This window comes from Hoplias malabaricus, chromosome 9 (genome assembly GCF_029633855.1).
Source record: "Hoplias malabaricus isolate fHopMal1 chromosome 9, fHopMal1.hap1, whole genome shotgun sequence".
Taxonomy (NCBI): Eukaryota; Metazoa; Chordata; class Actinopteri; order Characiformes; family Erythrinidae; genus Hoplias; species Hoplias malabaricus.
Window position 1 is genome coordinate 34,289,259 of NC_089808.1, and position 16,897 is coordinate 34,306,155.

General features: G+C 39.6%; 1 protein-coding gene across 1 annotated transcript in view; it reads left to right on the plus strand.

Moving 5' to 3' along the window:
- The window catches only part of myom1b (myomesin 1b), a 44,649-nt gene that overhangs the window by 2,332 nt on the left and 25,420 nt on the right, over nt 1–16,897 (plus strand). Inside the window, exons 3-11 of the mRNA XM_066680928.1 lie at nt 3,994–4,128; nt 5,100–5,274; nt 8,988–9,145; nt 9,549–9,641; nt 10,484–10,572; nt 11,792–11,836; nt 13,010–13,168; nt 13,360–13,521; nt 16,437–16,578. Coding sequence (XP_066537025.1) covers nt 3,994–4,128; nt 5,100–5,274; nt 8,988–9,145; nt 9,549–9,641; nt 10,484–10,572; nt 11,792–11,836; nt 13,010–13,168; nt 13,360–13,521; nt 16,437–16,578 — 1,158 coding nt within the window. The remainder of the gene's footprint in view (nt 1–3,993; nt 4,129–5,099; nt 5,275–8,987; nt 9,146–9,548; nt 9,642–10,483; nt 10,573–11,791; nt 11,837–13,009; nt 13,169–13,359; nt 13,522–16,436; nt 16,579–16,897) is intronic.

Below are 16,897 nucleotides of genomic sequence, written 5' to 3' on the forward strand. Positions count from 1 at the left end.
TCAGTCTGCACGTTAGTAGTCGTCCACCCCCCCCCCCCCCGCAGCTGCTAAGGGGCTAACTGTAGTGGCAAGTTGAAGTTACATAAGAGCTTGTTATGGTATAGAGCTTATACCTCAAACTAGAAACTGTTAACCTTAGAAGTCCAGCTCAAATCCTTGTGTATTTTAAGTGCAAATCCAGGTTTATGGGATGTAGAGCTATTTGTCCTTTGTATGTTCTTTCCAGGCCTTGAAGCAGGTGTAATACAAAATTAACAGACACAAACACACTCAGGAAGAAATGGTTGGTTTCAGTCCCAGTGATTTTATAGCCACCAGACTCTGAAAGCACTGTCCAGCTTGACTTAGCTCACAATAATGTTTTGACACACGAGATTTGGCCTTTGCGGTTTGTAAAGGATTTGGTTGGAGCCATCTTATCCTCAGCTGAACTTAAGAGCAACAGTAAACACCTTAGGTGCTGAAATCATTAGAACATTAAAACAAGACAATATTTATATACCCATCCATATGGGCGTGTGAATTAACTACAATGTATTAATAGATAATTTTAAGCCCTCAGTGGGAGCCTGGAGACTTCATGTTCAGTAGCACACTCTTGTATCTCTAATGACTTAACTAACAAGTAAATGAGGAATCATGTCTAGCAGTCATCAGCCTTAATTTGACTTGGGCAGATGGTAACACTGGTGGAGTTTCAGGGACGTGCAGTGTGTTTTAAATAGATATCAGCAAACGTCTTTCAGGGAAAGAAATGACTAAGTTTGTGCTTGTTTGTGTGTAGGATGGTGGTGAGATTTAAATTCATAAATATTAAGTATTTAGTGTGTCATTAAACTATGACCTGTAAATTAGTTTACAGCAGCGTACTCTGAGGAGGCTTCAGTTCATGGCTCTCGTGCTGTTGTTTTATTTATTGTTGAGTGGACATGGCACTTCACATGTGTCTGTTAATCTTGTTATCTGACATGAAACTTGACCTCAAACATCTGTAAATAGCTCCAGGGAACAAAATAACACGATGAAGATTATGATTAAGATGCACAAATGACTACAATGTGATTAACGTTTTATTAGGTTTATTTCAATGGATTTAAATAAACTTTGGGAATGTTGTTACAATTTGACAGTGCATTTACTGCACAGATGGTTTACTCATGTATTTGTGTTGACAACAGTGTCCTGGATCTGTGGAAAGATCCAAGCTTGTTTTCTGTACTCTTATCATTTAAGATGAACCAAGCCAGTTTGCCTTGTACATTTGCATTTATGGAAATTAACAGCAGCTTATCCCAAGTGACTTATAAAAGGGCTCGGTTGTCTACACAAAGAATGCATCCTAGCTGATGTAGATAGGTTCCAAAATACCCTTGACCTTCAAACACTGCCAGAAACAAGGGTCAGTGCTGACACCTAGAAAAGGAAACACAAATTAGCATAATTACAGTAAGAGCCAATAGTTTAATACATTGGCAGGCATGACTGCAAAATCCATATAGAAGGAGACTGCAGGAATTGGAAAGGCATGCTCTCCTGGGGCTGTTTTAGTTTACAGAACACAGTGGGGTAGTGAGTTTTCACCCACGACCTATGTATTTGATGACACTATCCAAAAATAAACTGTCTCACAGTGTACTACATCTAGTGTGATACCTTACATTATAAAACCTCTGGTGTCAGAGGAGTAAGTGGGACAGGGACGCTACACTTACATGGTGCAGGTTCAATATTGTTGGAGTCCACAAACTTTATGTTATGTGCAGCCTTCTAGAACTTCTTTGAACTCACTTGCGTACTCAATAATAAAGCTGTGTGCAGCACACATTGTCTTCTTTTTTACATGCAGTTCGGTAGTATTTCGACAGGAAACTTTGTGTGATATGGTTCTATTTACAACAATGGCAAAGTGCACTAAAATCCCAGTACAGCTTTTCTTTTTAATGTACTTTTATATTCTTTTATAATCAAAATATGCATACAAGTTTAAGAGATGATGGCTCAAATACAGTATTGCCAGCAGGGCATTAACTGGTCTGACAGGAACATATTTCCTTTTGATTTGGCCTGTGATGTTTATGGTTTTGCTTTTTTAAATACGTATGATATCAGTACTTACAGAGTATAGTTTTGAGTCCAGCAAGGTGTACTTTTCTCTTGAGACTATGGAAATTTAATCCAAGAACATACATTTTTAAACAATAAATGCTAACAAGAATAGCATTGGTTATCTATATAAACATTCCCATAAATGTATAATACACTTCGATTATAAATTGAGCATAACCTATACATTAATTTTGTCCATTTCACATTCGGATTGTTATAAAAATATTAATTCTAAAATCTGTGTAAAATGAAAACAATGACAGTCAGCTTCAATAACCGCAGTCATTTCAAATAGTTGCAACTGAGTCTGGGGCAGGTTACATTTACAGTTTTATGAGTATGAATTAGATATTCCAAGATCAATACTGTCTGTCCATTTGGTTAAATACTGAATTAATTAATGAAATTATTGTAATAATTAAAAGATTGTGACAATCTTTTTGTGTCAATGGTAGATGTTATTCTATTTGAACAGAACTAATACATTAGTGAACAGACAGTTGTTGTATCTTTTGGCAATTCTCTCTTTCTCACTCTGTCTCTTTCACTTTCTTTATTTACCCCTCTTTATGTCCTTACAAGTTATAAATACACATACTTCTCTGAGTAATACTCCTGCCCGAATCCACAAGTCAGGGTCACAGTGTACTCTCAGCTATGTCAGATATGTGTGTGTGTGTGTGTGTGTGAGAGAGAGTGTGTATTGTGGGGGAGGGGCGGAGGCAGCAAAATACATGTAATTTGTAAATTGCTAGAACAGTATTGCAATATTGACATACACATAAACCACAGAAGTGCACAAACAAGGCCAATCAGCAAGATCAGGTGATTGTAACGCACTGAACAGAAGCACGTTGAAAAGTGTTTTTCTTATTGTGTGAACGTCCTGATCAATCACAGATCTTTTTAAAACATTGCAGACCAGTGTTTAACAGTGGGTCATACAAAGTTTGACAAACAAGGTATTTCATAATCAAAACATTCATTGATTGTCTGTAACCGCTTTTCCAGTTCAGGGTCGCGGTGGGTCTGGCGCAAGGCAGGAACACACCCTGGAGGGGGCGCTAGTCCTTCATAGCGTGACACACACTCATAAATTCACTCACACACTCACACCTACGGACACTTTTGAGTCGCCAATCCACCTACCAATGTGTGTTTTTGGACTGTGGGAGGAAACCGGAGCACCCGGAGGAAACCCACACAGACATAGGAAGAACACACCACACTCCTCACAGACAGTCACCCTGGAGGAAACCCATGCAGAAACAGGGAGAACACACTAACTTCTCACAGACAGTCACCTGGAGGAAACCCACGCAGACACAGGGAAAACACACTACACTCCTCACAGACAGTCACCCGGAGGAAACCCACAGGAACACAGGGAGAACACACCACACTCCTCACAGACAGTCACCCGGAGGAAACCCACGGGAACACAGGGAGAACACACCACACTCCTCACAGACAGACACCTGGAGGAAACCCACGGGAACACAGGGAGAACACACCACACTCCTCACAGACAGTCACCCGGAGCGTGAATCGAACCCACAACCTCCAGGTCCCTGGAGCTGTGTGACTGCTACACTGACCTGCTGCGCCACTGTGCCGCCCTTAATCATAACATGCTGCCATCAAATTTAATATGATATTTTGCGCATAATGTGCAGGCCTGGTGTGAATGAGAACCATTTACTACATTTCCCTTTTTAATCTTTTTCCTGGACCCTGAGGTGAAATCTGTGCTAAACTGTAATAACTACGCTAAACTTCCCTTCCTTATCTTACTCATCTAATCTCTAATTCTGCCTCCATCATCCCCATCTCCTTTATGTGCTAGAGGTTCATTAATTTGTTTGATTTTTGTTGTGGTAAATTTAGCCTCAAAGCCACATCCTTCAGTTCTATGGATGAGGTGGGCCTGAGTTCTATGCCAAAGAGAGTCAAACCCACCTACCTGGCCGTGGACAAGGGGAACCAGATTATAGGCTATGTGGTACCCATCTTCAGGGGCAGGTAGGAACCGTGAATGGGGCTCTTTCATGGACAGTGCTCTCTCATAGTTCTTGAATGTCCTTTTGTTTTTGTGTGTGTATTCTGGGATATTTTGAAATCTATTTTTGGGAATTGTTTACATTTTTCAATTTTAAGTTAACAGAATCTTATATAAAATCTAATTTACAAAGTAAACAACATCCTCCTAAATAGTCATTGATCAACCAAAGCTACTTTCACATTATAAGCGTCATTACTTCAGTGAATGAATAGGTTTGAAGTCCAAGCCTGTAGCTCAGTTTGGCAAGCAGCATTCCCAATTCACCACCATCTTAGCTCAGATTATGTGAAAGAGTCTTACACATATTTTAAGACAAAAGTAATGTGTACACATTAAAAGTAATTGATAGTAAGAATAGAACTGCAATCAGGAAACATATAAACAAGTCTAATTGAGAGTAATTAACCTCTTATTGCTGTTTGACAGAGGCTTAACAGGGTTGTTATGTTCAAGCGGGCATTTGGATTATTTTGTGGGGAGTCCAGAGGTTGGGTGGGCGGAGGAGGGGACATACTAATTTAACTTGTCAAGGAGGGGGTGGGTGAGGGGCAGTTCAGATTTGAATTGGTCCACCTGGGGTTTGTGTGCAGTTAGGTCAGATTCATTGGACAGAATCCTGTGGGTTGGAAGATAATTCCTCTGGGAGGGCAATGCCAACCTTTTGATCACTTGTCGGCTACATTAGCCCTGTAGCTTCAGTTCAAAACAAAGGAAGCTAGTGTGAGATACATAACATATTTTGGTTGATCGACTCTGTTTGGTGTAGTGTGAACATTTCCTTTATAATTTCAAATAACGGTTTGCTCAAACTAAGTTTGAAATGGTTTGTCATCTTTATATTTGCCGTTTATATATAACTATGTCTGTGTGTTTGGAATATTTGTACCATATATAATGATACCCCACCCCAATCCCACCTCCTTCACTGCAGTCAGGAGTTTGCAAGTGGTCTTTCGGACACTGAAGAAGCGCGGGCTAAAGAGAGCGCTGGTTATCTAGCCCGCAGAGACCTCTTCACCAGTGGAGTGGAGATGGAGCGCATGGAACAAACATCTCGAAGGGCCATCATGAGGGAGTCTGCAGAACGCATTTCCCTCAACAAGAGGGTCAGTGCAGATCTTTAGTGCAGCAACCTTAGGGTACTGGATAAAAAAGATTTTAAATAAATGTATGTGGTAAGCAGAATGTCTGCAGAAACCACTAATATTTTGCCTCCCTGTGGGTGTAATTCAGCTAAAGGTAAAAGCCTCATACATAACTTTTTTGAAAACAAGAAGACCTTGTTAAATTTTTCATAAGCCATAAGCCCTGTTTGGACGAGATTGGTTTTACATGGGGAGCTGGGGAAATGTAATTTTACCAAAGGACGTCAGTAATGGGGCGGCACGGTGGTGCAGCAGGTAGTGTCGCAGTCACATAGCTCCTGGAGGTTGTGGATTCGATTCCCGCTCCGGGTGACTGTCTGTGAGGAGTTGGTGTGTTCTCCCTGTGTCCGCGTGCGTTTCCTCCGGGTTCTCTGGTTTCCTCCCACAGTCCAAAAACACACGTTGGTAGGTTGATTGGCGACTCAAAAGTGACCGTAGGTGTGAGTGCGAGTGAATGTGTGTGTGTGTCTGTGTTGCCCTGTGAAGGACTGGCGCCCCCTCCAGGGTGTATTCCCGCCTTGCGCCCAATGATTCCAGGTAGGCTCTGGACCCACCGTGACCCTGAATTGGATAAGCGCTTACAGACAATGGATGGATGGATGGATGGATGTCAGTAATGGTGGATTTGCACTGGATAAAAAATCTTAGTGAAAATAACAGAGATAGGAGCTTATACTCGATTCACACACAGCCGTCACACAGCGTATATCATATACAGCAGGACTACTATGTTTTTAGACTTTAACTACTGTTCTGTGAACAGCCCTCCCACCAAAAATTTCAAGCCCTCAATGACCTTGTCTTCTAGTCCCAGCTAATTTCCCTGCTCAGCTTACAACTATACTTGAATTGTATATTTCATCACGAAAGGCTTCCTCTAGCTCCACCATTCTCAAGAAAACCTGTGGAAAACTCATTTACCCCAGGATATGATGGACCTACCTAGTTTGTCTATCTGGGCGGGATTAAAAAGATACTCCGGCAATAATCACTTTACCCCATGTCCACAGGTAAAAATAATCTTGTCTGAATAGAGCTTTACATTTTATTTGTAATATATTTCTCATGTTACATATTAATTTTTCGCAAAAATATTTTCTTGGCTAGCCTAAGAAACCCAGAGTGTAATATTAACCAAATGTGCAACAAATAGAAAATAAAATCAGTTGTATCTATACTGATAGAAGATTCTGGTGTAATGACTGTTTGTGAAGACCTATAATACAGGTGCATCGTAATAAATAATAATATCATCAAAAATGTATTTATTTATTTCAGTAATTCAATTCAAAATGTGAACTATATTATGTAGATTCATTACACACAGAGTGATCTATTTCAAGCTTTTATTTCTTTTAATGTTGATGATTATTGGGACGGCACAGTGGCGCAGCAGGTAGAGTCACAGTCACACAGCTCCAGGGGCCTGGAGGTTGTGGGTTCGATTCCTGCTCCGGGTGACTGTCTGTGGGGAGTGTGGCGTGTTCTCCCTGTGTCTGTGTGGGTTTCCTCGGGGTGACTGTCTGTGAGGAGTTGGTGTGTTCTCCCTGTGTCTGCGTGGGTTTCCTCTGGGTGACTGTCTGTGAGGAGTTGGTGTGTTCTCCCTGTGTCTGCGTGGGTTTCCTCTGGGTGACTGTCTGTGAGGAGTGTGGTGTGTTCTCCCTGTGTCTGCGTGGGTTTCCTCCGGGTGCTCCGGTTTCCTCCCACAGTCCAAAAACACACGTTGGTAGGTGGATTGGCGACTCAAAAGTGTCCGTAGGTGTGAATGTGTGTGTGTGTTGCCCTGTGAAGGACTGGCGCCCCCTCCGGGGTGTATACCCGCCTTGTACCCAATGATTCCAGGTAGGCTCTGGACCCACCAAGACCCTGAACTGGATAAGCGCTTACAGATAATGAATGGATGAATGAATGATTATTGTTTACAGCCAAAGAAAATACAAAAGTCGTTATCTCAGAAAATTAGAATAATCACAAAACACCTGCAAAGGTTTCCTAACCCTTTAAAATGGTCCCTTAATGACAAAAAGGTCCACAAGCAACAGGGAAAACATAAGCCTTGAAAGAATTGTCAAGAAAAGGCCATTTAAAAAATTTGGGGGAGATTCACAAGGAGTGGACTGCTGCTGGAGTCAGTGCTTCAAGAGCCACCACACACAGACGTATCCAGGACATCGGCTACAACTGTCGCATGAGTCTAGTGTGAAGTTTCCACAGTCAGTGATGGTTTGGGGAGCCGTGTCGTCTGCTGGTGTTGGTCCACTGTGTTAAATCAAGTCCAAAGACAGCGCAGGCGTCTACAAGGAAATTTTAGAGCACTTCATACTTCCCTCTGCTGACAGGCTTTATGGAGATGAGGATTTCATTGTCCAGCAGGACCTGGCTCCTGTCCACACCAAAAGTACCAATACCTGGTTTAATAACCACAGTATCACTGTGTTTGATTGGCCAGCGAACTCGCCTGACCTAACCCCTAGAGAATCTATGAGGTACTGTCATGAGGAAGATGAGAGACACCAGACACAACAAAGCAGACAAGCTGAACACCGCTATCAAAGTAACCTGGGCTTCCACACCACCTCAGCAGTGCCACAGACTGATCGAATCCATGCCACGCCACACTGATGCTGCAATTCATGCAAAAGGAGCCCAGACCAAGTATTGAGTGCATACACTGTGCATACATTTCAGTAGGCCAACATTTCTGTATTAAAAATCATTTATTACATTGATCTTATATAATATTCTAATTTTCTGAGATAATGTTTTTGGGTTTTCGTTGGTTGATGGGAAATGGGTAAAAAAATAGATTACTCTGTAATGAATGAGTTTCATTTTTTTAATTGAATTCTGAAATATATTAACTTTTTTGATAATATTCAAATGTATTGAGATGCACCTGTATGTCATGAAGAATTATGCACTGATTAATGTTAATAACTGCCTTCATTTCACTGGAAATGCATAAAAAATGATTTCATCTCAGCCTGTGGCAAGGCATGCTTCTAGAAGAGAGAGGGTGGGAGGGTTTAATTGTATACCGCAGCTCATTCAGATAACCGGTGCCAACAAGCCGTACTGACCTGCTGCCAGATTCCTGAGGTCACTGCTGTTTCTTAAGACACAGCAGCAGTGTTTTGATGTCTCTGGAGTGTGTGTTAATGTTGTGTGAGTGATGCTGTCAGTGGAGTAAATGTTAATAGCTAATGGAAGCCCAAAGGGGAATCTGGCTTTGGCCAACTGACCAAATAAACCACATGAATCACATGCCCAGAAAGTTGACTTGTGAACTGTGCCCGTTACATAAAGATATTTGTTTGCAAACGTCTTATTTCCCTTAGTTGACGTTGCTACATTTTCAGTTAAGACTAACCAATTACAGCTGATAAAGAACACTCAAGGCCTATGTTCTTCTTCCACTTATCTTTTATTTGAGTGAGCATTAGTAGCATTCACAGGGGTTTATGGTTGTCTTAGAATTTTTTGAAAGCACGTAGAAAAACACAAGCATGAGGACCGAGTACTGTGAAAACGAATGTGAACTGTGCATCCTGAATGTGTAAAATGGTGTTGGTTATTGGTCATTTTGCAAGTTATGCACCAAGCATGTTATAAACCTTATGGAAGAAAGGATTAGCTGTGTGTGAAGCCTGTGTTGTGTGACTGGATGTCTCCAGATACATGAAAACGAAGAGTACCACAAGCGTCTGAACGAGGATAGCCTGATGCATCCACCGCAGTTTGTGATTAAACCCCGCTCACACACTGTGTGGGAGAAACAGTGTGTGCGGCTGCACTGCACCGTCACAGGATGGCCCGAGCCTCGAGTGGTGTGGTGAGTGTGTCATTTCACACACAGACATACAAGCTTAAAGACAGTCAACCGTCTCTCCTAAAAGGCCATTCCAGCCTATAACTCTCATGTTACTTGTCATGTAATGCAGTGCTCTGTAGCAAAGCATTATTTTGTCAGTTTGACAGATCATTATTTACTTATTATCATAAGTAAACCTGTTGTGCAAACCACTTTGTACATAATAATAATAATAATAACTATTATTATTAACTGTCATATGTATTAACTGTATTTTCTTTGTCTTCTTGCCTTTGTGCTCTTTATACTTTTAATCTTCAGCTCTGCTTGTGTGCTGCCTTTACTTTTCTCTCAATCTGTCTCTTTTGTCTTCTTCTTTTTCCTGTTTTTATTCTTCTCTGTTGCCATCCCTACCAAACTTAAGGTATAAGAACAATGTTAGCATTGACCCCATGGCTCATCCAGGGAAGTACAAGCTGGGGAGTAACTACAGCGTCCACTCTTTGGAGATCAACAGGTAATCACACTCATACACGTGGTTTTAGATATTATTTATCTCAGGTACTAAATGTTCAGTCAGCATTTGTCCTCAATATCTACATCTTCCATACATAAAATGTTTCACAATGAATTACAGTGCGCAGAGCATACAAAAAAAAAAAAAAACAGCTGCAAAAACTAATGAGACTGAATGCATTCTAGATTCCCTAGCAATACAACATAGGTATGACAAACACAAACTACAGTTTGGTCTTAGCCTGTCCGGTTGATTTACTTTGGCCTTAAACAACACCACAAATTTGAACTGTAGGTTTCCTCGTCAAAACTACAACCTCAATACTACTACAAAGATAATGTTTGGCCTAAATACTGACACTTGATCCAGGTCTTACTTGGCCGATCTCTCCATAACAAAGGGGCATCTAAAAAAAGCCATGCATCACTGGCATTCCTTCCAACTTAACCTTTGTATCCCTCTATCTCTAACCACACACAGACATACAGGAAATCACACAGTTTACAAAACACACAGCAGGATGTCTGTCATTAAAGAATGAATCTAAGGTACACTGACTCATTCTGGTGCCAGATGTTCAGATATAATGATGTAAGATTCTACGTAAATTAGAGTTTGTCACAGAGCATGGGCTTACATGATGGATTACAGTGCTGGCAGACCCCTGATGCTGATGATATCACTGCCCATAGTCTATTTCTGTACCAGCTTTGGAAATCCTGAACGCTGTACAGTCTCAAGGCAGGCATACACAGTTCCTTGTGATTTACAGTGCATGCATCAGACTGTGTGTGAGGCCCATGTGAGTGAATATGTGGTCACACGTCTCTCTGCCATTTTAGGTGTGACTTTGATGACACAGCCCAGTATCGCGTGTCGGCCATGAACAGCAAGGGGGAGCTGTCTGCATTTGCCTCTGTCGTTGTGAAAAGTATGTGAAAAATAAGCCTGTTCCCCCAAATTTTTGCCAGAGTACTAATGTAAAACACTTAAAGGAAGTGAAATCGTTCTGAATGCATTCAATATAGGTAACCTTTCTCATACTGAGATATAAGAATATAAAAAGATTATTCAGTTTATTTTTAGACCAAATATATCAACCTCATTTTAGGTAGCAGGCCTCATCACACGCTGGTGGTTTCACCACACCTATGTTTGATAGATGTTTTTCATTTAAAAGTAGATACATTCTTTTCTATTGTTTACTTATTGTATATATTGTTTACTTATGTTAAATCACGGTTATTATTCCAATAACCTGTGTCCCGAAATGTATGTTTAACCCTATTAACACAAATAGTTTACACTTTAAAGAAGATAAAATCCTGTGAGTTACATAAAAAAGGTTTTATCATTACGACTCTTTTGAACATCAATGCCAAGAGCAAAGTAATTCTCATCTTCAATCTGAAATATTTCTAAAAAGGTTGCCCCTGTGTTTACATTTGACTTCTTTTTGTTCAGCGTCGTCTTAATTATAGTCAAAACACAGCACGTCCAAACCACAGACGCTGTGTTTTCCTTTGATAAGAGCTGCTTGAGTCGCTCGGTCGGCCTCTGCATTTAGGTTGCTTCCATGTGGCAGATAGGGGCAGAATCACGTGACTACAGCTTGGTAGCATGGTTTTAAAGGGACAATACATGAATGAACACACAGTGGGGACATAACAGAATAAAAGTAATTAACAAAATCATTTCGATTAGAAGTTCTGAATGTCGATTTCGATTACTTTTCAATTAATTGCCCAGCCCTAGTTAGACCCTTACTTTATATTAGCATTAGCATATATAGCGACCTCATGAAAATGATTTAATTTAGAGCATGGATTCTATATTCACTGGGTGAGCTAGATTAAAGATTTGAGATGGTTTTGGTCTGTAGGCAGCATAATTTGACAAACCTGGTCTTGACAGTTTACTTAGTTTTTTACAATAAAAATGCTCAGTTACAATTTTATGTGTTACTTCATAGAATTGCAGTTTACTGTAGTGCGTTAAATGTTTAGTAGGCTTTTCTTTTCTGTCATGCCTTTTAATATGCTACTAATCAGTGGAGATTCCCCAAAGTGTTAGCTTAAAGTTAGCTAAAGTTAGCTTAAGTGTTAGCTTTAATGGGCTAATCATACTACTGTATTTATTCTGATGTTTAGGATTCAAAGGTGAAGTCGATGAGTCTCTCCCAGCTCCAAGACCCCGTAAGTTTCTAAACTTAATTTTTGTTTAATTTTATTGCTTTATGTTCATGTAGAGGCAGTAGGGGTGTGTTGAATGCTACACCATTGTGATTAAAGCGGGCTTAGTCGAATATTTTGTTGTTTTTTCTCCCATAAGCTTGGAGCGGGAAAAAAAAACAGGTCTGGGTCTTATAACGTGGCTAAAAAGTCTTATTATTTCTTTAATGTTCTTGTTTGGGTCATGTTATCACACAGTGCTGTGTGTCAGAAATCACAAGGTAACTGACTTAATCTGTTTTTATTTTCAACAGGAAGTTGTAAAATACTAGATAGTTCCAACCTGATACAGAGGCTGTTTCTTAATATATATTTTTGTGTGTTTTTACCTTCTTGTGATCCTGCTTGGTGCTGTATTCCTCTCCTGAATTTACGTTCCAATATTTAAACATCCAACAATAGTTAAAGTGCCTGAATGTTTACTAAGATATATTGGTTCGTGATTTGCCAAAAGGAACCACATGGAAATCCCATTATTTATTCTTCATAGTCTTCATGAGTTATAATGTGACTTCTCAGAAACAATTTCATGTAGAAAAAAAGTACATTCTTTTCAATTGAGAAATGGGCGAAACCTTCAGCTGTGCTGTGTTTTCAGTAATAGTTCTTTATATCTTGTGTTATCATTATATGTGAATCGTATGTGCTCTAGGTTAATGTTATATTGATGGTATGTTTAATGTACTTATCATAGTTGGATTAAAGTTATTGGTCACATTTCTTAATTTATTAAACCTTAAAAGATAAAACCAATCCAGCTTGAATACTGCAGCATTGTATGTCTGCATGATAGCGTGATTTTTGATAGATTCTTTTTATTTCACACTGTATAATCTTCTCTACTTCCTTTCTTTTTGAACATTAATCCATGGTATATGTCCAGTTAAATGGTGTTTTTCTTTAGCAATGGGCCCCGTCATTTGAAATATATCTACTGACCTTTAGATTTTAGTTCATTACCAGTCACATGATCTTTTACTGTCATTCCTCAGTATAAATTTCTCTTAAATTTGTCAAACTTCAGGTCCATGACGCAACACCCACAGCAAATCATTGGACAGAAAAAACAGTGCATTTACCCCTGAGACTCAGTGGGTCAGTGTACCTGAGTGTATTTTTTGTTTGTGTATGTCACAGACCCCTGCCTTGAGTATGGTGTGACTTTTGAAACGCATATTGTGGAGAAGTTTGGTGTGTCCTTTGGGCGAGAGGGAGAGACCCTGAGTCTGGGCTGCTCTGTTATCATCTACCCATCACTGCAGCGTTTCCAGCCTGAGATCGAGTGGTACAGAGATGGTGAGTGAAGGAGTTTCTGTCTCTCTCATAAACAAACCAGCACTCTAATGTACCTACATTTTTACTTTCATGCAACAAGTCTGTACAATATCGACCAAACATCATATTGTGATAATGACCACATGAGTTCTTTTCCACACATAGCTGAAAGGTCTACACATTTACATTTATTTGCTTTGGCTGTGTGCTAGATAAGTTGCTGGTGCCATCAAAGTGGGTTCAAAAGCACTGGAGTGGAGACAGAGCCACCCTCACACTCACACACCTCAACAAAGAGGACGAGGGGCTCTACACACTTCGCGTCATCACCAAGTCTGGCTATGAGACGCACTCTGCCTATGTCTTTGTCCGAGGTAAGGTCAGCATTAAAACTGGAGAATATGTACATTATATTTTTTGAGGTTTAAAGGAACAATCTGTAATTCTGACACCAAGCTTTTAAAATGGAAATGACAACACAGATTCAAAACAGTGGGAGGCTCAACTTCCAGTTTAAGAAACTGAACCTACACGAACAAGCACAAGATGAATTTAAGAACTTTGGAACAGAAAAGCTAAAAAGAATGTGTCGTAATCCACCTATTTACACAGAAAAGTCATTTCAGTAAAACCTCCCTTGAGAAAGGGAAAAAATGAAAGAGCGTTTTCCCTGCATTTACAAGCCTTTACGGTCTAAATCCGTCTTAAAAGTTCCGCTCGACAATGCTAGTGTTACCTATCGTCTTTCCCTCCCACCGTAAATGTCATTTTAGTAGGCAGCTCTTTAATTCTTATTCACAATTTCATATTCATATATTTAGTTCCACCCTAAATAGGTTTGTTTACAAGTCTTCTTGGTGTTATTACCCATCTTCTTACTTCAATACTCTGTGTCACATTAAATAGATTGCTACGTTGAGCTAAAGCTAAAACAGCGCTAGGTTTTATAAACACAACTCATTTTGAAAAAAATTTATTTGACTTTATCCATTTAAAAGCACTACCAAGTGGACATCATGTCACTAAGATATCTACATACCTTAGTGAAATGCTTGTATTGGTGTTATTCGCCAGCATAAATGATATGTTCCACATTAAATAGGTGGATGTTCAAGACCTTTTGAACTCAACAAACACCTTAATTGGTTTAAGACAAACACCACCAAGAAACACTTTGATTTGCCTCAATTTCTTTCAAACAAACTATGTTATTTACACTTTTCAATCATGTTGCTATTCAGCATCTCTGTATTAAACACATAAGCCACAGTCATTAAGCCTTTTTCACGATCCCCCTTTTTCTTTATTTAAAACACACAAACTATGGAGTTTACACCTTTTATACGCAGGCATATGTAATTCTGTATTTTATTCAGAAATACGTGCTAACGTTCAGGAGAAAATTAGCCAACTCTGGATCTGTTTTGTAATCTTGCAGCCAAGTTGCCTCCATCTTTCAAACACATGGCCAGTATTTCCTCTTGTTTGACTGTTGTAATGGAGATTTTTAGAAGGGAGTGCCCTTCTAAAAATCTCCATTACCACAGTCAAACAAGAGGGGGTCATCAAGGCTTTTTAGGTCTGATAAAATCTAATATTATCTCTGTTCACTTGGTGATTTCATGGTTGAAGGGCACTGTGTTTGTGTCAGCTGTTGAATGTACCTGACACTCCGGTGGGTCTGGACTTTAATGTGATTGGACAGAGGGTGGGATCTCAGGCCAAAACTCCAGTAGAGCTTCAGCCGGACGGGGCACTTCTCAAAGAGAATATACTGCTTCGGCACTGCTCTTTGGGATGCCAGTGCTTCATCTTAGCTTGGTTTGTTAATCTCCGATTACACACCCTGGACATTTTATGATTGTGTACAGTAATATATGACAGATTGTTCCTTTAAAGTGTAAGGTATTTGATCAACATTTAATTACTTTGGTCTACATTTCACAGTTCTATAGTAATTTCAGTTTATTTACATTATTTATGATTATTGGTTAAGAGACATTCAGGTGTCCACAGGATCAATAATATGTTCAGAAAAAAATCATCATGATAAATATATACCAGTGATTATTTACAAATTTATATATTATTTAATATTAATAAAACAATATTGTTTTATTGTGCCCTGTACCGATGTATTTATTTAAGTTATGTGGTAGTAATGGATGTGAGTTTATATGTCAGTGTGTTTATATTTGTGTTGACTAACTTTAAAGAAGGTCAGTTGTTTTTGTCCATGAATGATCCTTTGCAGCTGTCAATTACTGTCATGTCACTCACAATGGACACCTCAAATTTAGACCATGCAGATAACAAAACACAGACTCTCTCTCTCTCTCTCTCTCTCTCTCTCTCTCTCACACACACACACACACACACACACACACACACACACATACACACACAGTCCCTCAGGCAGCTGTGGAAAAACTGATGGCAGTCTTTTGTTGTTGTTTGACACACACTAATCTGCATGACCTTATGCAGGCCTGGCATACCAGATTAAAACAGTCTTTACCTGAGTTTGTTTCTGTTGCTGTAGTCGTCGGGGTTTAGTTCATTTCCTTGTAAACTTGAAAGATTTATTCTGGGAAGCAGAGGCATATTATGTAATGTTTTATCAGAAGAATGCAAAGCATTAACAAAAGTGTGGACTCTGTGTGAGAGAGAGGGAAAGAGATAGAGGAAGAGAGAGAGAGAGAGACACTGTTTGAGGGTCCTTCTGGGCTCATATTTCATTCTAATTTTGTCTGTCCCTTCTCTGGCCGTGGGTAGAACAGCTCAAATTAAGTAGCAGCAAGAACCCCCAAGGGTAATGTCCATTTAAACTTGCTTTAATCCTACTTGCTTAACACAGTACATAGAATTCAGCACCCCACTTGCATTTTTAATCATTTTTATTGTTTAAATATTCTTCTTAAAAATAAAGTTCTTAGAAAATTATATTTCATCCTCGGTAAATATCCACTAATGGACACACAAGTGTCTTAAAGACTGACATTCACTACTGCTCAGGTACTGTTCATGTTCTGACACTTCTTATCAAATCCCAAAGGTAATGGTTCACTCCAAAGAATGTTTAACTCTTCACAGCCCCATGGTGAGGGCTTTATAGTGTTCTAGCCCATGCTCGGCTTTGAGCATTGTGACCTTAAGCTCTTATGTAGCTGTTCCAGAACGTCCCATTTCATTTCAGATGAACAGGTGTCCTCAGGTGGTGCACTTTACTAAGTTTATCTGTTAAATCCAGTGTTATTTGCCTTTGTAATATGGTGTATGTGTGTTTTAGATGCTGATGCTGAGGTTGAAGGAGCTCCAGGCGCTCCTCTAGATGTGTGCTGTCAGGAGGCCAATAAAGACTATGTCATTGTTACGTGGAAACAGCCGGCTGTGGATGGAGGCAGCTCAGTTATTGGCTACTTTGTGGATAGGTACATTCTGCTTTGCATTCATGAAATCATGTAGGATGTCCTCTACGATAAGAACAATTTCTTATATGTCAGTGACCCTAGTCTTAGCTAAATTATGGTTTATGACTAAAAACTAATTGTTTTTAGATGTGAGAAGGGGTCAGATCTTACACTTTTTAAGGGCTTTAAAGAGTCTTTTTAATGTATTCTAGTGTATGGCAGTGGGGATGTGGAAAATAGAGGCAGATCAATAATGATGTTGTCTTGAAATGCCCTGCCCTCTAATGGTCCTGCTATCCCATGTCTCTAGTAATAAATAGCAAAGTTATTCTGTTTGGAA